Genomic DNA, 21,244 nt, shown 5'->3' on the forward strand with positions numbered 1-21,244 from the left:
TTGGGGGGGCTGCAGGATAGGGGCCGTGGGCTGGGGCCCCAGTCCTTACCAGCTGTGTCACTGGGAAAGTTGTGACATCTCCTTAAGCTTCTGTCCCCATTTGTCCGGTGGCGTTGGGCAGTAGGCTGGCAGCAAAGGCTAAACAAAAACACACGTGTAAAGTGTTTAGTGAAGTGCCTGGCACAGAGTCAGTGCTTCACTGATGCTACTGTCTTGTGAGGCAGGGTAAAGAGGAAAGTACACTTCACAGTGCTCACATCCTACCTCGGATTGTGATGGCTAGAATAACCACATTAACAGCGAGCCTATTTTGAGAATTTCCTATAGCCGAGAGCTATGCCAGACACCTTAAAAGCATTCTTTATGTCACTCCCACGCAATCGGTGGGGTAGATGATCCCTATCCAATATTATAAATGAGGAAACTGAGGCACACAGTGGCCAGCTCAATAACCTAGCTTACACGCTAGCAATGTCAGTATCATGCTGTGGTCAGGTGGGACACGCCCCGGCCAGGCTCTGCCTGGCCTGATGCTCTTACTGGATGCTCTTGGAATAGGTGCTTACCCTCTCTGAGGTATGGGGAGGATATTCCCTGCCACAAAGTCCAGTGGAAACTGAGCGGGCACCCCAGGCCAGGAGCAGGGCTGGGGACAGTGCATGGGAGATGTTGGGAGGGAGGCAGGGGGGAGCATGGCAAGTGCCCAGGCTTTTTGGTTGGGCCTAGAGGCCAGAACCAGCCAAACTTGTTCTTCTAGGAAGTCTCGCTATCACCATTGAGGACATGAATGACAATGCCCCCTATTTTCTGCCTGACAATAAGACTTTCGGTAAGTGGGCCAGGCTTTCCCTCCATACTCTGCCAGGATTTCCTTGGGCAGCTCCCATAGACCCTCCTCAGGCCCCAAGTGGACTATTAGAAAGGAAGGCCTCTTTTTCGCTTCTCGGCCTTTTGGCTAAGATGAAGTGTAGAAAGGAAGGCCTCTGATCTCGCCTCTCCCCCAGGGTTTCAACAGGAGAGACCTGATTTTTCACCACAGTTCGGCCCCAACTCTGAGCCAGCTCCTCCCTCTCTGGGCCTCAGTTTCCCCATCTGCACAGTAGGAGTGGCGGAGCTGCTAACTGATGGCTCAGAGACTGTTATAATGGGGGATTTTGATGGTAGAGAGGCTGCGGGAAGATATGGGGAGACTGCATCCTGAGCTGGGCTTGTGATCAGTACTCAGCCAGGTGGGCACTGGCACTAACCCCGCTGACCCCACTGATCCCATTGACCCCTTCTTGTCCACACTTGTAGTTATCATCCCAGAACTTGTGGTGCCCAACCAGCAGGTGGCTTCTGTCCAGGTAAGCCCATCATATTAGTCCCAGGAAACACAGGACCAGGGCTTTCAGGCCTTTCACTGTCCCCCCAAATGTTTTAACACTACAAAGGAAATTTATTGGCTCCAACCTATGAAAAGAAAGCCCCAGAATGGAGACAAACACTTGCCTAATTGATAGGATTAAATTTCATTAATTGTTACTTGGTTGTCATAAAAATTTCATGACTATAAAAACTATTTGCAGGCTAGATTTTTTTTTTTGCTACACCACAATTCCAAGTCATACAGACAAATCATAACAACTGTAAATTAAATGAGTTCCTTGCAGATAAATAATTTCCAGAGTAAAATTATAAAAATACTTATAGTGTTCTATGGCGTTGGACGTGGATGTGTTTGTTAGAGGGCCCTGGCCGCACCACAGGGGCGGGCAAGGCCTCCCACACAGCCCAGGTGCCCGGGCCTGGTGGGGCCTCTTACTGACCTGGGAAGCTGCCTGCCTTTCTGGGGCTCAGTTTGCCTCCAGGAAGAAGCTGTCAGTGAGCCAGGGGGCAGTGATATTGGAAGGTGAAGAGGTCGGGTGGCATGTGTATGCCCCTCCCTGTGCTGTGGGAAGAGCACAGGTAATGAAGATGGATGGACTGGCCTTCCTCCACTTCTAGCTAAGTCTTCAGCAGGATGGGGCCTCCCTCCAAGCCCCAGTTTCCTCTCATCACATGGGTAGAGTAATTCTCTCTCCAGGTTCTTTCAAGCCTTGAAGAGTCTTCCAATCTTCAGCCAATTACATTTTAATGTCATGAGTCTGGCCATAGCTTGGAGCCATTTTCTTTACATTGACTCATTCTTGAAACTTAAACAACAGCTTTGGCCTCATTCTGAACAGTAGACTCACGGGTCTGTATGTTGGCTATATTTTTCCCTAAAAGGCACTAGAATGTGTAAGAATGTTTGTGCCCTCTCCGCTAATCATTTCATGGTCCCCTACGGGAATTTGTACTCATTGTCAGTAAACACTGAAATGAGGGATTTAGGGGAAGGCCAGGCACATAGTAGGTGCTCAGGAAATTTGAATGTCCCTAAGTGTGTACATGTGTGTGCCTGTGTGGGTGTGTGGGTGTGTGTGTGGCAGTGGGTGGGGGGAAGCAAGGCAGGATTTCCACATCGGATGGACTTTGGACCGTGACCCATTGAGTTAGGGGCCCAAAGGCAGGGACTTGTTCAAATCTGGATTTGCAGAGCAAGCACGCCGTTTAAGGTGTTTGCTAAGTTGAGGTGGCCTAAAAGAGGCTGATAGAGATACTGGGACCAGACTCCTGGGCCATCTCAGCTGCTGATTCCTGCTGGGGAAGAAACGGGGCCTGGCCTGACCCCTAGGTATTGTCTATTCTTTCCCCCAGGCCAGAGACAATGACTCAGGGAACAACGGGGCCATTTTGTTCTCCATCCTCCAAGTGGATTTCATCGCTAAGGATGGGGCCATGATCCCTTTCCAGGGCTTCTTCCGGGTCTCTACCTCCTCGGAGGCCAACTTGTTCATTGGCAACATTGAGTAACTGTGGGGAGCCCCTGGATGGGGGGCAGTAAGGGGGCCTCAAGACAGTGAGTTCCTCACCCTGGGAGGTATATAAGTAGGTTCCAGAGGACTCCAGCTTGAGTTCCAAGACTCAGTTGTGCTCTTCTACCTTCAATAGGCTGGTGACCAACCTTGACTCCACTCTCCAAGGCACCTACCAAGTGACAGTCCAGGCCCAGGACAGACCTTCAGTGGGTCCTGCTCAGGAAGCCAAAATCACCCTGAATGTGAGTGTTGGGCCCTGCCTCTAGACCCCAATACTCTCTGCCAGCTCCTGCATCCTCTGTGCCTCATCTTCCCCATGTCTTCCTCCTGTAGCTCTTCACTGTGGACCAAAGTTACCGTGTGAGGTTGCAGTTTTCCATGAACAAGGAGGAGGTGGGCGCCAACATGGAGGAGATTACTGCGTAGGTTTGGGGCGCCCAGAGGGGGCTGTGGGGAAGAACAGGGCCTGGGAGTATGGTCCCTGATAAGACCTAGACGGGATGTATGTGAAAACTGTCCTTGACCTACATTTGATTTTGTCCCTGTCTTTGATCTGTACCTATACCTGCATTTCCTCTCTCAATTTCCTAGGAGCCTAGGGTTGGCTGGGCAGAGAGAGGCCTAAATAGGGCTGCAATGTATAGTTGTGAAGGCTGTGCACTGCACAAGGGCACTCTGCTTGCTAAGTCGTAAACCCAACCCCAGAGGAAGGGGCTGCCTTGTCTAATTTGCACAGAGGTGCTACCTGAATAGCCAATGAAGCTGTCCAGAGGAGGTGCCCCTTTTTAATTCACACAATTCCTAATTCCACCGGTAGAGTCCTGGCCATAGGCCTAGACTAAGGCCCCTACCCCATGCTTCTGTGACACCTTCCCCCTTTGCAGGGCTCTTGTTCAGGCCACCAGGACTACTGTCTACGTTGTGAGCATTCAGGACATAGAATCCACGGTTCGGTGAGTGTCCACAGGCCCAGTGGTTGGAGTGAGGACAAGAAGCAGAAACATGAGGGGCCTCCTGGGTGGTTCTGGACTGTTTACCCTTTACCCCTGCCCCATTCCAGAGCCCGGGGACGCTCTTACCTTGATGCCTATTTTGTCTTCTCAAATGGGTCAGCCCTGACACTTGATGAGCTGAGTGTGTGAGTGGGGCTCCCCTTGGGGCGGGCAGGAAGCTTAGGGAATGCCAATATCCCTCGGGTCTGAGTGAGGTTCTATGGCCAGGATGATCCGGAATGACCAGGATTCACTGATGCAGCTGCTGCAGTTGGGGCTGGTGGTGCTGGTGAGTGTCAGCATGGCGGAGCTAATGCAGGAGTGGGGGGTGGGGAATGCTCACACCCAACCTCCTTCATACTTCTTCTCCAGGGCTCCCAGGAGAGCCAGGAGTCGGACCTGCCAAAGCTGCTCACCAACGTTATCATAGGATTGGGAGTGGCTTTGCTGCTGATCATCGTGATTATGACCACGGCGCTCATGTGTACCCGGAAGAGGTACTGCTCCCATCACCCCCTGTGTCTCCAACTCTGCCTTTCCCACCATCTAAGACATCTGGCAAGTAGAGAAAGCTTGGGTTTAGGCACCTGGTATATCTGAATTTAATCTCCAGAGACCTGTGGTGACCACTTGAATAGGTCATCTCCCCTCCCTGAGCCTCAAGTTCCTTTGCAGAATGAATGCAACACTAGATTCCTCAAGGCACACAGGAAGCAGTGTGCATCCTGCCACCAGAAAGATATCTGGCACATACTGTGCATTTCATAAATACTGTCTTTTCCCCTTTCCAATATGTTTGGAGTCAGCAGCCACATCTGGATTTGACTCCAGGCCTTGCCACTGGCCAGCTGTGGCTTTTGGCAAACCATTTTCTTTCTCTGGCTATTGTACCCTCTGTACTAACACTCTCACCTGCCAGGGTGTTGTGAAGTCACACTCTCAGTGCCTGCACTGGGCGCACAGTGGGTGTCCAGGGAAAGTAGTGACTCCCCCACCCCCTGGTTCTCTGCAGCTACCACCGGAAGCTTCGGGCTACGAAGGCTGCCAAGGAGGCCCGGAGGACAGCACCAGGGGTGATGCCCTCAGTCTCTGCCATCCCTGGGACTAACATGTACACCACTGAGCGGTGAGCAGGGGTCAAAGGGTGGGTGAGAGTCTCCATGGAGTGTCTCAGGTTCATAAGTGCTTGAATTAGGCCTTCTCTCCAGGGCCAACCCTGTGCTGAACCTCCCCACGAAGGACCTGAGCTTCGAGTCCCAATCCTCTTCCAGTGACCTAGACCACATGAGGTGAGCAGTGATTCTCACAGCCATTCTGATCAGTGGTGGTGGTGATGGTGGAGGTGATGGTGGCAGAGGTGGAGATGGTCATCGTGGTGATGGTGGTGGAGGCAATGGTGGTTCAAGGCCATAGATAGGGAAGACTAGGGCTACTAACCATCGAGCTCCATCATCTCTCCCACAGTCTCAATTCCCTGGATGACAACTCTGTCGATGTGGAAAAGAACGAGGAGAAAATCAAGGCAAGATGGGGGATGAGTTGGTGCCTGGGGCTTCTTGACTTGGGGTCCTTCTCCAAAGGAGTGGGGTTCAGGACAGAGCTGAAGGACCTGCTGCTGACACTGGCATGTCTCCACACCAGGCCATGGGAAGCCTATGGCTTTGGAATGGGGTCTAATTATTGCTCTTCTACTCATTCACTGTGATTCCGGGTGGGTGACTTCCTTCTGGTTCTGAGTTTTCTCATCTGTAAATGGGGATCAGAATTCTAACCATGCAGAGCTTTTTGAGGATGAAGTTAGAGCAGTTATAAAACCACCTGGCATGAAGTAAGAGCTAAAAAATCTGGTTCCCTCTGTTTATACCCTTTGTATGAAAGCTGGTGGGGTGTGGGGAAGAAATCCGGAGGTAGACATACTCTAGTAAAGGAAAGAAATTAGGCTCAAAAAAACAGCAGTGCCATAATTTGCTCAGTAGGTTAGATGGTTTGAGTAGATCAACAGTTCACACAGCCACAGCCTCACATGCCCATGAAGCATCCCAGCCTGGAAATTCTGACCCAATGGGTAGGATGGGCCTGGGCTCGAGCATGTTGTTAAAACTCTTGGGGTTCTAATGCGAGGATAGAGAACCAGGGAGTAGATCAGCAGGGTGTGGGGGGTATGTGGGAATGGTGCACAGGGATCTGGCAGTGACATTGAGGCCTCCAAATAGGCCCCCAAAGGTTAGGGTCATGGATGGCAATCCAGGACACCAGGCAGTGCTGAAGGCCTTTGAGTGGATGGCTTATCTCTGGTTGAAGATGCTTTGGGGAAAAACTCCAATGAATGTCTGGCAGAGCTGAGGAAGAATGGTTAGAACTTGTGGCCAGGCAGGTAGTCCTCAGTGGAGGCCAAGGCTGACTCTTGGGGAGTGGAGTTGGGGGCCTCAGGTGGGGCTGGACTTGTAAGTTGGGAGGGGCAGAGAGCCTGAGAGAAGAGTCTGGAGAGGAAGAGAGGCTGGGCCATTGAGAGCCTTCAAAAGCCAGAAAAGAGCCTGTCCTAGGATGATAGAGGGGTTGCTATATTTCAGAGAACCTGCCCAAGGCTCCGCTGCCTCTCCTCTAACAGTAGGTGGGCCTTGGGGTCTCTGGGTGAGGAACACAGGTGGAGCCTTTTTTCAAGGATCTCTTGGTGCCCTGACTCACCCAAGACCTCCATAAATGTGTGGAAGGTCTGAGAGAACTGACAGGTGATCTAATCCAATCTTCACAAGCAACGAAGGCCAGAAGGCTCTGGGTTCTGACCTGCCTGAGGTCAGAATGCTTACAAGGCAAGGGCAGATCAGAACTCAGGTCTCCTGTCTCCAAGGGCAGGTTGAATTTTCCTAGGCTATGCTGCACCAACAGCTACCACTGGGGAGCCTATGGTGAGGCCCCTGGGGACCCCTGATTCATCCTTCCTGGGGCCCCTCAGATGTTCCAGTTTACCAGGGACCAGAAGAGCCCTAGTCTGGAAAAAGCCCGTGGAATGCCCTGGAGAGGATGGCGGCTGGGGCTCTGTCCCCTAGGTGTCTCTGTGTTGGTGTAGCTGAGCCTGGGGGATGGTCCACAGGAGGGTGTACTTTTTTTTTTTTTAAAGATTTTGTATTTATTTATTCAGAGAGACAGAGAGAGAGAGAGAGGCAGAGACAGGCAGAGGGAGAAGCAGGCTCCATGCAGGGAGCCCGACGTGGGACTCGATCCCAGGTCTCCAGGATCACACCCCGGGCTGCAGGCGGCACTAAACCGCTGTGCCACTGGGGCTGCCCAGGAGGGTGTACTTGTGAGGAGGTGTGAGCATGTGGCCAGTTGCATGGGGAGGGGAAGAGGAAAGGCAGGAAGATGAGTGTGTGCCATGATAAACTGCAAGTGGGGCCCTGGCAGTGATGCGTCCCTCTGAGGTGGCAGAGGGAGATGCCAAATTCAACCGGGGCAGCAATCAACAGTCTTTAGAGCTAACAGGACCAGTGATCCAAAACTTGCTCTGCCTCTTCCTAGCCATGAGAGCCCTCTGAGCCTCAGTTTCCACATCTGTAATGTGGGGTATATGATCCCTCCCTCAGGGGGTTCCTGTGGGTACTTTAGGTAATGGATAGACTGCACCCAGCACAGTGCCTGCCTCAGGTGCAGGCGGCAGGAATTGGATTGGACTGACTCCATGCACAGGACAGTCTGGTATTATTCAGGACTGGGAAGAGCACCAAAGTCCTGCTGTGTCCGTGGATCAAGGCAAAGGCCAGAGTGGACCCCCCTCAAGCCCACCCCCTCAGCTGAGCCCATCTGCACTATTAGTGGCCATGGCCACCTCTGGGACACAGCTAGGAAACTGAGGCCCCAGGAAGAGCAGGTGGGACCCCAGTTAAGGAACCATATGCCATGGGCTTGAAGGCCCACCCCCATGCCCCTATGGACTGGGGAAATCACCCCATCCATGCCCTTCACATCTTCACATCTTCCGTCTTCCCCACAGAAGGAGCCCACACACAATCTGATAGAGCAAGATGCGGAACCTCTGAGTGTGGTGCTGTCAGGAAGGAAGACGGGCACAGGTGGACAGCAGGAGAAGCTGTCCTTCACCAATGCTGGCCTGGACACCACAGACCTCTGATGTCCCTGCCACAGGACCCTTGCTGCAGAGTGCCATATGGGCCCCCCCTCTTCTGGTCCACCCTGGAGGATGTCTTGTCACCCCAAACTACACCAACCCTTTTCTGAACACAAGGATAAATTATGCAGCTCGGTCCCCTTCTGCTTGTAGTCAATCACAGCTGACAAGAGTTGGGGGGGAATTTTATTACCAATGTATATTGTGACAGTTTATAGCCAAAAACTGTGGCTGGAGGGCTGGGGACAGGGGTATTGAGTGGTCAGCAGGGAACTCGTGGGGGCTCACAGCACACAGGGACAAGGGGTGGGAGATGGCAGTCTTTAAAGGACAACTGTGGTTGTCTGCCCCTAATACCTAACTCTGTCCTGCCCCTAATACCCAAGACCAGCTGTCAGGCTGCCTGGGACCCAAGACCTTCCATGAGCTTCTTTCTGCTGTGATTCCCAGACCTGTCTGAGACTCTCCTTTCAACTGCGCCCCCAGGGCATTCCTGCAGCTGCCTTCCCCTGTCAGGATTTGTGAGTAGGTGTCCAGTGAGGATGGATAGGGCTGGGGGCTGGGCCAGAGGAAGGGGAGACAGGAATTGGGGACGTCTACCAGCATGCAAGACAGTCTGGGGCCATGGGGGCCAGCCCACTGCATGGACACACACTCTCTCCCGGGCACCTCCTATTTGGAGGCTTGTGCACTCAGGAGTCTCACATACCAATCCTTGCACACTTGGGGCTTTTGTACACGGTGTCTCCCGTTCCGGGGACCTGGCGGCCACTGAGGACTTCAGCCTACCAGTCTGGACTTCTCAGGAACCTGCCTCAGCTCTCAGGTGTGGGCCTGCTGAGCAGAGCCCTGAGATCACCCAGTGTGGCCGGGAGGGAGTGGAGCTGAGATCTGGAAGGGGGACAGGGTGGGTGTCAGGGCTGGGTTCCTGGTCTCATGACCGGGAGGGGGCTGGGCATAGAGGGTTCATTTGTGTGTTTGGCGGGGGCGGGGCGGGGGTGGGCGGGGCGCGGAGGCTGGAAAGAGGAGGAGGAGAAGGCCCTGGAGGCTGCCCACCCCTCGGGGCGCGCGGGGCGCGCGGGGCGGGGGGGGGAACCTCCCACCGTCGAGGGGATCCCTCCTAGGAGCTTGTGGTCAAGAAGGGAGCCTGAAAAGGCTGGAGACCCGGGCGTACAAAAGGGGGGCAGATCACTCGGCCGTGGGTCCGGCTCGGGAGCAGCACCGCGGCCGGCGCACACTCTGCAGCAGCGCGCGGAAGAGGCCAGGCGGGCGCTTGGCGGGCCCCTCGGGGGGCGCGGCGCGCGTGGAGCCGGCACGGCCGGGGCCCGGGCCCGGGCCGGGCGGGCGGCGGGCGGCGGCGCGGGCGCCCCTTGGCGGCCGTGCTCCTCGATCTGTCGCTCCAGGTGCTTCTGGATGGCCATGCCCAGCACCTCCACCTCCATGGCGGCGCCGTACACCTCCCACGTCATGCCCTTTTCGTCCCAGCTCACGTCGCGCACGGGCTCGGCCGCCTCCTGGGGCGCCACGGCGGCTGCCAGCGCGGAGCCGGGCCGCACCCGGACCTCGGGGAAGGCGGGCGGCGCGGCGGGCGGGGCGGCCGCCTGCGGCGTCATGGGCCCGGTGGCCACGGAGCGCGTCTCGGCGGCGCCCAGCGACACCTGCAGGCCCGCGTCCCGGCGCGAGGGGGGCCCGGGCGCGGGGCTGGGCGCGCGCGGCGCCGCCTGGAAGCTGAAGGCCGGGCCCGCGCCGTCCTGCGGAGACATGGGGCTCACGGCCACCGACACGCAGGCCTGAGCGCCCGCCTGCGTGCCCGCGTCCTCCCGCGGCGGGGCGCTCGCCTCCCAGGACGGCGCCTTCGTGAAGTTGTCGCGAGTCCGCGGCCCGGGCGGGGGTCCCGCGGCCTCCGGGCCGGGGCTTCCGTCAGCCCCGGGGGCCCCCAGGTCTGCCGGGCCTAGGCTGGAGGCCTCCGCGCTGGGCGCGGGCGCCGGCCCCGCGAGGCCTCCGCCACTGCCGGCCCCCGCGGGAGAGGGGCCCGGCGCGCACGGCTTGCCGTCCGACTGCCTGGAGGAGGCGGCCCCTGCCTTCTTCAGGGGCAGCGGGGCCAACTTCCCCGAGGACGAGGACGAGGGCTCAGCTCTTCTCGGAGGCGCAGCGTCCTCGGCCTTCGCCGGGACCACAGGCTCCGCCTTCCCGGAGACAGTGGGGTCTGCCCTTCCGGAGGACGCCGGCTCCCCTTTCTCCGGGGCCAGCGGCTTCTCCTTCTGCAGAGACGCGGCGTCTGCTTTTCCCGGTGAAGCCGGGCCCCCCTGCCCTAGGGGCTTTGTGTCTGTTTTGCCTTCAGAGTTGGGTTCTGCCTTCCCTGGAGCCCTGGGATCCACCCTGGTGGAGTTCATAAGATTCTCTGTTTGCGGAGGCAGGGGATCCGCCTTTCCCCCCGGGACAGCTTCTGCTTTTGCCATGGATGCTGGAACTGTTTTTTCTAGAGTCACGGGGGCCAGTATTCCTAAAGACACAGAGTCCACTTCTCCAGAGGGACCACCTTCCACCTTCCCACTGCACACAGTGTCCACCCTGCCGAAGGCCAGGGGATCAGCCTTCCCTGAGGCTGTGGGACCCACTATTCCAGAGGCCATAGGACCTGCCTTCTCTGAGGACAGTGGATCTGCTTTCCCCCCAGTCACTGCCTCAGCTTTTACAGAGGATGAGGGTCTCGCTATCCCCAAGAATTTGGGATGCCCTGGACCGGAGGGCACAGGGTCTATCCTCCCTTTTGATTCAGGATTCACTTTTCCAGAAGATGATGTTTTTGTATTTCCCATAGAAATGAGATCCACCTTTGTGGAGGGCACTGGGTCCTCCTTTCGTAGTGAGACGGTTTCTGTCTTCCTCACAGGCATTGGTTCTGCCTGCCCAGGAGACAAGGGCTCTGGTTTTCCTGAGGGCACAAGATCCACCTTTCCCAAAGAAACTGGACCCACCCTGCCTGAAGACACAGGATCCACATTTGTCAACGATATGGGTTCCATCTTTCCTGAAAATACAGGATCCACCTGCCCAGCAGACATGGTTTTTATCACTCTCATAGACATGGGGTCTCCCTTTCCTGAAGAGGCATTATCTATCTGCCCCAGGATCTGAGGGTCCTCTTCTGTGGAGGACACAGTTTCTGTACTTCCTACAAATGTAGGATCTGTCATCCCCAAGTGAGTAGGCTCCATCCTTACTGAGGACCCCAGAGCCACTGTTCCTGGAGATATAGGCTCAATTTTGCCAGGTGACCCTGGAGTCAGTGTCCCCAAGGACCCAGGATCTGGCTTTCCTGCAGATGCAGAATCTGTGTTTTCTAAGGACCCAGGATCCATCTTTCCTGAGGGCCTAGGATCTCTCTTTCCCAAAGACACAACCTCTGCCTTTCCCACAGATGCAGAAACCATCTCTTCTGAGGCCACAGGAAGCTCTTTTCCTGAATACCTGGGCCCCTCCTTTCTTGGGAACTCAGGACCCACTTTGGCAGAGGATACAGGATCCTCCTTCCCTGGGGACACTGTGTCCACCTTGTCAGAGCACACCGGATCTACCTTTCCCAAGAATCCTGGATCCTCCTTTCTTGGGGTCACAGGATCCATCCTTCCAGATGCCATAGGATCCCCTTTTCCCAAGACCACAGGCTCTGTCTTTACTATAAATGTGGGATCTGCCTTCCTTAAGGACCCAGCATCTTCCTTTCCTATAGAAGTGGAATCTGCCTGCTTTGACGACTTGGGATCCATCTTCTCCAAGAACACAGGATTTCTGTTCTCCAAGGATGTGGGCTCAGTTTTCACTGAGGACACAGGCTCTGGCTTCCCAGAGAAAGTGGTTTCTGTTGTCCCTGAGATCAAGGCTCTATGTGTCCCCAATGTCTCCTTGGTGGCTGCCTCTTGGGGAGGGATACAGGTCAGGGAGGGGCAGGCTGAGCTCCCTCCAGGGCCCTCAGAACAGGAGGTCCCTTCCCCAGCCCCACTGGGGCTGCTGTGTCTAGAATCCATGCCTGGGCTTTGTACAAGGTTGTGCCTAAGGGGTACAGGGCTGGTTTTCTGCTGGGAGGGGCAGCAGTCCCTCATGGCTGGGTTCCCATCCCCCAGGCTCCCATCCTGTGGGCAGCAGAGGGCTGTGGGCTGAGGTGCTGGGCGGCTGGAGTTCTTTCAAAGAAGCTGGAGCCAGGCTGGGTCTTCAGCACTGCCCAACTGCCCTCATGACCATACTTGTGCCCCAAGTGCTATCTGGTTCTGAAACACAAAGAAAACAGACTCAGACTCAGGGAAGATCCAGTGCGGAAGAGCCTCTATCTTCTACCTCTCACCCTTTTTCTAGAAGCTGGGTCTCCTCACTGGGCTCTCTGCCCTCATCTGGTCCTCTCCTGTCCCACCATATCACTCCCATGCTTCTAAAGGTCAGACTTCCCAAAATGACATTCAAGGCCCTTTTCACAACTTGACCACAGTCGAACATTTTCTTCCCCACAGTCTTTCTTTAAAAAAAAAAAATTAAGAGAGAGAGAGAGAACATGGTGGGAGGAACAGAAGGAGAGAGAGAGAGACAGTCTCAAGCAGACTCCATACTGAGCTAGGAGCCCAACACAAGGCTCGATCTCATGACCCTGAGATCACAACCTGAGCTGAAACCAAGGGTTAGACACTTACCAACCATGCCACCCAGGTGTCCTCACAGTCTTTTCACCTTCATCTACCACCACCCCATGCAGCATGCTACCCTGAAGTTATGTTTTTATCCTCTAGGCCCCAGGTCACAAACTCTGATGCTACAGGGGCCAGGTAGATAATTTAAGTGAGGGAAGCAGGCTAGGTATAAAACAATAGGGGATGGTAGGGAAAGCAGCAAAGCGGAGAGTGCATGCCCTGTCTGAAGGTGGAGCCAATACTCCACTCGCCAAGTAGTGCTTTGGAGAAATGCATCCTGGTAGTATCAGTGAGTAGCAGGAAATCCAGAACTTTAACGTAAAGTTAAATCCTAATTCAAGATTTAAAAAGAAAAAAGAACACTATGTGGGTCAAACAAAGTATGTCTGTAGGCCAAGTTTTGGTCTGTGGGAGGCCCTGGGGAGATAGGAATGGTTTACAGTTGAGGAAGGAACATGGTCTGGAATGCATGTTTTCAGGGACGGCTCCGGGATGGTATGGGGGCTGGCGGAGAGGGGCTAGCCAACCAGTCTTTAATCTCTCGCTCTTCCAGTTCTTCATTCATTCACCCAGCCATCCTCTGCAATAATCTAGATGAGATCTGGTACAGTAAAGGTCCAAGGGGTAGACAGTTGGCAGAATTGAGAGATCTTTGGGGAAAATGACAGAAGCCAGCTGGCTGTAGGGGGTGGCGATTGGGGTGGCCCTCAGGGTTCTGGCCAGGGTTGAGGGGTGCAAGGTAGGAGATCTGGGGAAAAGAGGAGTTGTGTTTTAGACAAGTTGACTGTGCAGTGTCTGGGGGACATCCAGGGAGAGGTTCTGGCAGCAGCTGGCTCTGCGAGCAGCTTCATTCCACTACATATCAGCAACCAGAGTGAGCAGTGTACTGGATTCTCCCTAAACCTGCTCCATCACCATCTTTCCCAAAGCCATCTCACTAGTGCTCAGGCCGAAAGCCCTAGAGACACCCTTGACTTTTCTCGTACACCTCACCTCCCATCCATCAGTAAAACATAATGGCTCTCCCTTCAAAATACATCCAGAATCTGGCCACTCTCCTGAGCTGAACTTGTACTACATCTCCCACCTGGATCATCCTGCCTTTTCCCTTCAACCAACACGGTTCATTTTCAACACAGCAGCTAGAAGGATCTTAGTAAGACTCAAGGTAGCTCATCCCTCTTCTGCTCAGAACCATGTAGTGTCTCCCCATCCCCCACCCCATGCCAAGTAAAAGCAAACTGCTTACATATCCCTGCATCTTCTGACCCCATCACTGATCTTGGCCTTGTCTCCTACTACTTTCTCTTGATTATGCTACTTTCTCTTGATTATGCTACTGGCTGCCTTTCTGATCCTTGGACATGTGCTGCCTTGGGGCTTTTGCACTGGCTGTTTCCTCTGCCTGGAATGCGTTGTATCCTAATATCTGCATGGTCTGCTCCCCGGGGCTTTCCCTGACCCATCCTCCCCAGCACTGATTGGCACTCTCCATCCCCCCTGCCTTGCTCAGCTTTTCTTCATAGGACCCATCACCAGCTGATACATTCATTACACAGAGCTGTTCACTACTTGTGGTTTGTCTCTCCCATTACAACATCAGCTCTAGGCGGATGGGGACTTTGTCGTGTTCACAGATATACCCTCAGGGTTGAGAGCAATAACTGGCATCTAGTAAGCAAGTAGCTCCCTATGCCTATTTGTTAAATGAATGACTGAATGATCTTTCTAAGACATTGGTCCAACATGCCATTCTTTGGCTCCAACCTCCCCTTGCTCTTGCTGGGGAAGTAAATTGGTCATAATCTTTTTGGAAAGACATTTGTCAATTCCTATAAACATTTACAATGCACGTGGCATTGAGGTCAGCAAGCCCACCTCCAGGAATCGTCTTGAAGATGGAGCTATGGTACACTGGGTACACGAGAATATGGTTGGTGATGAGAAGAAAACCAGGAAGCCAGTTCATAAAATATGGGACAGCCACATGGAACCCCCAACAGCTGTCAGAATGTGTGGAGTGATGAGGAAAGATGCCCAAGATAAATTAAGTGAAAAAAGCTAGAGCTTGTGGAATTCCATGCATGCAGATGAGAAAAAGGACATATACACATATATGGGTTTATTTATAAAAAGAAGATTTCTGGAAGGAAACACATGAAACTTGTAGCAATTGACTCTGGGAAGTGAGACCAGGGATCTGGAGGTGGAAGAGACCTTTTTTTTGGTATCCCCCTTTGTGATGCATGAAATTTTGATTATGTGTGCATATATTACTTTTTTTTTAATGGGAGAAAAAGGAAACCTTAATGACCCCCATTACCTTTGGGGTCAAGTCCAATTCTATAATGTGCTTCCAAGCCCCTGTGTACTTACTTACCCACTAAGCTTTACCTTTCAGTGCTCATTCCCCCAAATTCCGTACAAACACACACACATGTGCACGCATGCACGCATGTGCTATAACCTCTCTGGGCTCATCCATGGCTTCACAGTGTCTTTCACCTTAGCCTCTACATACCCTCTTGCCTGGCTCTCATTAAATGTTCAGGTCCCAGTGAACTTTCTCTGCCCACCAGCTTTATAGGAGTTCCTACGGCTTCATGTTCTTCCCCTAACCAGACACATGTCACTCTGCCCTTTCTGCCTCTGGACCCCTGCCTAGACCTTGAGTCATGGGATGGGGATTGAGCTGATACAATTCACCAAACCAGGCTTTGGGCTTATGGGACTTGGGTAGATGGGGTCATCACCATCTTACAGAGGACAATGGGTCACTTGGTTTTGGGAATTGAACTGGGGTGTTTGTGGAACTATGGTGGGGTGGGGGGCAGCTGGCTTATACACCTGGTCGAGGAAGGCCCCACTGAGGAGGTAGTATCTGAGGCAGCAATGAAAAGGCCAGAGTGGCTGGAGTTGGAAGGGAAGAAAGAGGAGGCAGCTCTATGAGCTCAGGCAAGTCCCTTCTCTTCACTGGGGACCTTGACAAAGCCGCCCATGCTCCCACAAGGCTGTTGTGAGGATTAGAGATGAGGGGTGTGCGGAGTTCTGCTCACTTTAGGGCTGGACTGTGTTATAAGGAAGGCCTGTTTTTATCTACTCAGCCTGTCAGAGCCCAGCTGTGCTCCCAGGAGGGGGCAGGGGATGGACGGCCCATAGCAGAGGTATAAATTGGCAAAATTTAGCCCTCAGACCCGCTTGTTTGACCCAGAGTGCTAAAAAGAAATTTTTAGGGCAGCCTGGGTGGCTCAGCGGTTTAGCACCGTCTTCAGCCCAGGGCGTGATCCTGGAGACCCAGGGTTGAGTCCCACATTGGGCTCCCTGCATGGAGCCTGCTTCTTTCTCTGTGTGTCTTTCATGAATAAATAAATAAAGTCTTTAAAAAAAAAAGAAAAAGAAAAATTTAAAGGCATTAACTGATCAACATTTAAAAGTTAGAAGATTTCATGTGAAAATCAGATTTCCAGATTCTCTTGGAAAAACTAAAATTTGGCAATCTGAGCATGCTTCCTGCATGGCAACAGTCAGCCAGAGCCAAGCAGTGGCTGCCTTCTTGGATGGGGATGTGCTCTTCAATTAGCCATATTCTCCACCCCTCCCTATGGTGTTCTGGACACTGGGGCTGACAGCCCATTGCAATCGATCACTGGATCATTTTTCTTATAGCCAGTCCCTTAGGCAGGCTATCCCCCTGGCCTATAGCTACCTGAGTTTTGACCCTTGACCTAGATACCAAGAGGGGTTGAGAGGTGACCTCACACACATCAAGCCTTTAGAACGTTTACTATGTGCAGACCCCATACACCTGCCACGCAGGTGCTGTGTTCTTATTTTCCAAAAGAGGAAACAGAAAGGCAGGCATGGCCCAGCTGGTGACATGCCTCTCCTGAAAGCCCTCCTGGAAGACACTGGCCTCTTGGTTCCTAGCTGGCAGTTCTCTGACATGGAAGAAGGTGTGGGGTAGGGACAAAGAGCCTGACCGGGGCATTAGAAAGATGTGAGGTCAGCTGCCAGCTTTGTCACTGACTTGCTCCATGAATTTGAGTTAAGTGTTTCCACACTCTGGGCCTCAGTTTGTGAAACAGGGGAAGGGATGTAGTTACGTATAGAATTGCTGGCCCAGCCCTGGGTTTAAGATCTGTCAAAACGGGATGCCTGGGTGGCTCAGCGGTTGAGCCTTTGTCTTCAGCTCAGGGTGTGATCCTGGAGTCCCAGAATTGAGTCCCACATTGGGCTCCCTGCGGGGAGCCTGCTTCTCCCTTCCCCTGTGTCTCTGCCTTCTCTCTGTGTCTCTAATGAATAGATAAATAAGATCTTAAAAAGGAAAAGAAAAGAAAAGAAAAGAAAAGAAAAAAAAAAGAAAAGATCTCCCAAAACACTATTCTCAGAAGCTCTGCTGCTCACAGTTCTACTGGGTGTTTCCTGGCTCCTGAGGGATCCTCCATATCCTTAAGCCACTTCTCCAAGAGGCAGCCCAGACCTGGGGTGCTTCCTCTGTGTGGCCAGCCCTCCCACTGGAACCCAGATCATTGCTCTCCCACTGTGTGCTCAGCCTTGGGCCTAGCACTCTCAGGCTCATTTTGTCATCTGGACTCCACAGTGATTTCATGAGGTGGGTATTATCATTCCATTTCACAAATGAAGACACTGGGGTCAGAGGGAGAAAAGACTTGTCAAGGGCACACAGCTGGTGCAGGAGGTTGTAGTTCAAAGCCTGTTGTGTCTGAACCCAAAGACTGGGTTCTTCCTGCTTGTATCAGCTAAGATTTTGGGACAGTCACGCTTGGCTCTTAAAGTCCCTTTCTGCTCTTTGGGGCCAGGCCAAGGGTCCTCCCAATCCCCTGGCCCTGAGGAAACGTGATTGTCCCTACATGCACATACCCACCAAGATGAACAGATGAGCCTGCACCCTTATGTGGCCTGATTGAGGTAAAATACTGAAACGATCCCCTAGGTGTGTGGGCCAGCTCACCTGGCATGCAGAGGAGCATGTAGACTGCTCTGGATGTCTGTGCCAGCTTAGGCCAGCCTGGGGAGCCAGGACCTGGCTCCTACATTCTGCTTAAGAAGAACTTGGTGTGTATACAATGCAACTTGTATGTGCAGAATGGCCTATGTATTTATGTCTTTTGGGGGCTACCTGGACCCTGTGGGTATGCACATATGCATCACATGGCCTCAGGGTCTCACTCATAGAGCTGGCCTGGCTGTATGCAAGGTGTCTGTGCCCCACTCCTCAGCAGAGCAGCCTCTGTGAATGCTTATTCTGGCCCAGAGACCTGGCCAGCCCTTAACTGTTCCTCTAGGATTTCCCAATATGAAACCAGGGCTGGCAGGCACCTGCAAACACCTCCCCCCATGCGACAAGACCAACAAAGGCTTGCAGTGCTTGCTTCAGCAGGTGTGAGTGTGTGACTGACAACTCAGGTCTGCTGCCCCTCACCCTCTCAGCCCCTTGTCTCCTACTATCCTTGGAGCAGCAAAACCTCCTGCCTAGGGCTGCAGGGGAGAGTCTAACAAAGGGTGATAGCCTACCTTTTTCCAGAAATGGCCCCCAGACCATTCATAGGAGGGCAAGAGTGGAAATGCAGGGCTGTGCACACTTGGGCTGAGTGAGTGCAGAGGATGGGCAGTGAGCTAAGAGATGGAGAGTGTGGGAGAGGAAGTGTGTGCCCAGCCTGCTCCGCGGTCTAGGGGCACACGAGGGACACCATGAACAAGTGTGAACAGGGACAAGCAGGCCACAGCAGGGTAGCTGCAAGGGTTTTGTGAAAAGGGAGTATTGTTGAGTTGAGTGTGCTGTGATAGGCGATGTCTGGTGTGAATGCGTAGCTATGCCTGGGTGTATACGCAAGGCTCCCACTTGGTGTACTGGGTGGGTGCACAGGTGGCTGTGTGTATGAGTGTGATGGAATGACCAAGGGCCACAGTGTTTGTGTATGTGTGTGTGTGCGCGAGAGCGAGAGCGAGAGAGCGAGCGAGCGAGAGAGAGAGAGCGAGAGAGAGAGAAAGAGAGAGAAGATCGTAGCCTCATCTGGGAGCGAGATGCCGGTGCGTGAACGCGGTAAGTGTGTGATGGGGTGTGTGATGGTGCCCCAGAGTGGGTGCCACGCTGAGTGTGTGCGACAGCGAGTGTCAGTGGTGCCGGTGGTTCCAGCGGAGCCACTCGAGCACAGAGCTCGCTCCAGGGGGGTAAGATGAACCAACGCGGGCGGACCCCTTCCCCGCGGTGGCGGGAAGCGCCCCCTCTCGCACAGCCCCGTGGAACAATGCGGCCGCACGCGGCGCGGCCGGCGCGGGGTCCCGGTCCTACACACAGGGCTGGCGGGCCCTCAGGGGCCCTCGGGAGCCCGGCCCCGGCTGCCGGACCCGCCCCCGCCCCGCCCCGCCCCGCCGAGGAGCCTGGAAATGGACATCCGCCGCCCCCGGCCGCGCGCGCACACACACCCGGGCTCACGCTGGGCACACGCCGCGCAGGGTGCGCGAGCCCCGCCACCCAGGTGGTTCGAGGACCCTGGACAGCAGCTCCGGGGCGGCCAGGAGCGGAGGAATGGGGTCGGTGCCGCCCGCCCATAGGCGGTAGCGGGTGCGGGCTAGGCGCTTACCCGGCCGTGCTGCCGTTCCGTCTCCTTGGCGCGCTGCGCTCGGGCTCCCGCCGCTGCCGCCGCCGCCGCCGCCCGAGCGGCCTCGGCTGCCTCCGGCGGGGCTGGCGGGCGCACCCGCGGACTCCGCGCCGCCGTCCCCCGCGCCCGCTCCGCGCTCCCGCCTCGCGCCCCGCCCCGGGCATGCGCGCTGGCCGACTGGCGGCCTCCGAAGCCGGGAGAGGGCGGTGCCGGCGAGGAAGCGGAGGCCAGAGGGAGAGAGGGAGGGGTGCCGTCGCCCCGCGCTCCTCACCGAGGTCCCGGGGCTCCTGGGTTCCCCGCCCTCCGCGACCTGGTTCCCATTTCACAGACAGGGAGACTGAGGGGCGGAGCGGCTGCCCATTTGCTGCGCGCAGCTACGGGCGGGGCGCGCTGCTTGTCAGGTCTCTCACTCAATCCAGCCCCGCGAACACTGTCTACTTGTTTTACCGAGGAGGAAACCGGGACTCGGAGAGGGAGAGGCACTTCTCGAAGGACACGCAGCGCCTGGATAGGGGCCCAGGTCGGCGCGATCTCCGAACTTCCCCCGCGAGGAAATTTCCCGCCCCCGCCTTGGCCGCACTTCCGGCTTTCTCTCCCCGCCCCCGCCCTGCCCCCGCCCCTTTGTCTCGCCACCGCCCACGCTCCCGCAAGTTGGGGGGACACGAAGGGGGTGGGAGCGAGGCGCCTTCGATTCCCTCGCTCCCGGCCTCCCCAGCCAGGGTGCCCGCCCAATCTTCGGCCTATGCAAGCTCGGTTCTCTTCTCTCTGGGTATCCTTGAGCAAATCATTTCACCATTTTTGAGACTCCGTTTCCCAATCTATTAAACGGGACTAGCATTAATCATCTCACAGTGGTCTTGGAAGGATGAAGGAGCCCAAAATAGGTTTTCAGGGGCTTCCAGTTGAATCTGAACTGCAAAGGACATCATTGAGGCCTTTTTGCCTACCCCCGTCCTCAACATTTCTTCGCAGAGAAATAGTCCCTTCCTTTTTGATCTCCCACAGGAGAACAAATCTGTAATTGCCGAGAGGTGATAAAACCTTCTCACCTGCACCGTGAAGCTACCCATTAAAAATGGGAACAACTAACATTAATGTAACGTTTATGTAGGGGCAGATACCATCCTAAGTTTTTGTTATGTGTCATATAATTTCAATTTCCAATCACTTAGGAGCAAGTTAATATGTATATCCTCGTTTTTCAGATAAGAGAACAGATTCTGATGGGTTACTTGTCCATGTTCACACAGCCAGTTAATAGTCGAGCTAACTCACATTAAACCCTTAGCTTCTATTCCTCCCACTTACCTGGTGAACCATAAATCTCCGTGATCTTTTAAAAATCCAGGTAGTAAATTAATAAAACCTATCAGATCAACGTCTTCAACCAGCATCCCAGAAAAGTAGAAAACCTCGGGGTGCAGGACCAATTTTCAGCACCATGGACAACGCCCACACAAGGGATGCTTCCTAAGGTTTCAGGCCCTGAAAATTGGTAACTCGCTGCCCACAAGAGCACTTCACTTCACAGTTTACAAACCCTATTCGACATTCAGTGTTTCATTTCATTCCCCCTACAACTCTTCTAGGTAAACATTGTTGGCCCCATGATACAGATGAAGACATTGAATCTTGGGGGAAGTTCACAAGACATGAAAAGTGGCAAGAACAAACCTATGATCTAACACGCTCCCCCTGGGACAGAGTGAGGGTGGATAGGAGTGGAACCAGGACATGAGTGAGGAAGCTGTGAAGTTGTCCAGGTGAGAGATGATGATGCTTGAACCATGGCAGTTTTTATTGGGATGGTGGGGGGGGGCTGGGTTTGACATCTATTTAGCAGTAAAGTCAACAGATCTTCTTGGTTATGGGTGGTTGTGGCTGTGAAGGGAGAAAGGATTGTTTCCTGTCTAAGTCCTGTCTTGGGGAGCTGAGTGGATGGAAG

At 54.2% G+C, this 21,244-nt stretch overlaps 2 protein-coding genes across 2 annotated transcripts in view; one reads left to right on the top strand and one right to left on the bottom strand.

The window, feature by feature from the left end:
- Positions 1-8,133, top strand: part of CDHR2 (cadherin related family member 2) — a 36,122-nt gene extending 27,989 nt beyond the window's left edge. The window contains exons 20-32 of the mRNA XM_055325878.1: positions 758-829; positions 1,297-1,346; positions 2,722-2,873; positions 3,016-3,124; positions 3,216-3,304; positions 3,767-3,835; positions 3,943-4,020; positions 4,103-4,163; positions 4,247-4,371; positions 4,887-5,000; positions 5,083-5,163; positions 5,339-5,396; positions 7,863-8,133. Of these exons, the coding sequence (XP_055181853.1) occupies positions 758-829; positions 1,297-1,346; positions 2,722-2,873; positions 3,016-3,124; positions 3,216-3,304; positions 3,767-3,835; positions 3,943-4,020; positions 4,103-4,163; positions 4,247-4,371; positions 4,887-5,000; positions 5,083-5,163; positions 5,339-5,396; positions 7,863-8,000 (1,196 nt within the window). The 3' untranslated portion in view covers positions 8,001-8,133. The remainder of the gene's footprint in view (positions 1-757; positions 830-1,296; positions 1,347-2,721; positions 2,874-3,015; positions 3,125-3,215; positions 3,305-3,766; positions 3,836-3,942; positions 4,021-4,102; positions 4,164-4,246; positions 4,372-4,886; positions 5,001-5,082; positions 5,164-5,338; positions 5,397-7,862) is intronic.
- Positions 8,134-8,799: 666 nt separating this feature from the next.
- GPRIN1 (G protein regulated inducer of neurite outgrowth 1) lies at positions 8,800-19,403 on the bottom strand. The gene is made up of 3 exons (XM_055324850.1): positions 19,282-19,403; positions 9,172-12,265; positions 8,800-8,888 (listed from the first exon to the last, which is right to left on the bottom strand). Exons 2-3 carry the CDS (start codon positions 12,098-12,100, stop codon positions 8,800-8,802), a joined length of 3,018 nt encoding a protein of 1,005 aa, XP_055180825.1. The 5' UTR covers positions 12,101-12,265; positions 19,282-19,403.
- Positions 19,404-21,244: the final 1,841 nt, after the last annotated feature.

The sequence above is a fragment of the Nyctereutes procyonoides genome, unplaced genomic scaffold (genome assembly GCF_905146905.1).
Source record: "Nyctereutes procyonoides isolate TBG_1078 unplaced genomic scaffold, NYPRO_anot_genome, whole genome shotgun sequence".
Lineage (NCBI taxonomy): Eukaryota > Metazoa > Chordata > Mammalia > Carnivora > Canidae > Nyctereutes > Nyctereutes procyonoides.

Excerpts from the sequence above, each read along its gene's own strand:
- GPRIN1 (XM_055324850.1), bottom strand. The coding sequence starts at position 12,100 with ATGAGGGACTGCTGCCCCTCCCAGCAGAAAACCAGCCCTGTACCCCTT. Across the intron at positions 8,889-9,171 it reads GAGTGATCTGCCCCCCTTTT|ATCTCAGCTCCACTCCCTCC; the intron begins GTACGCCCGGGT and ends TCCCCCTTCCAG.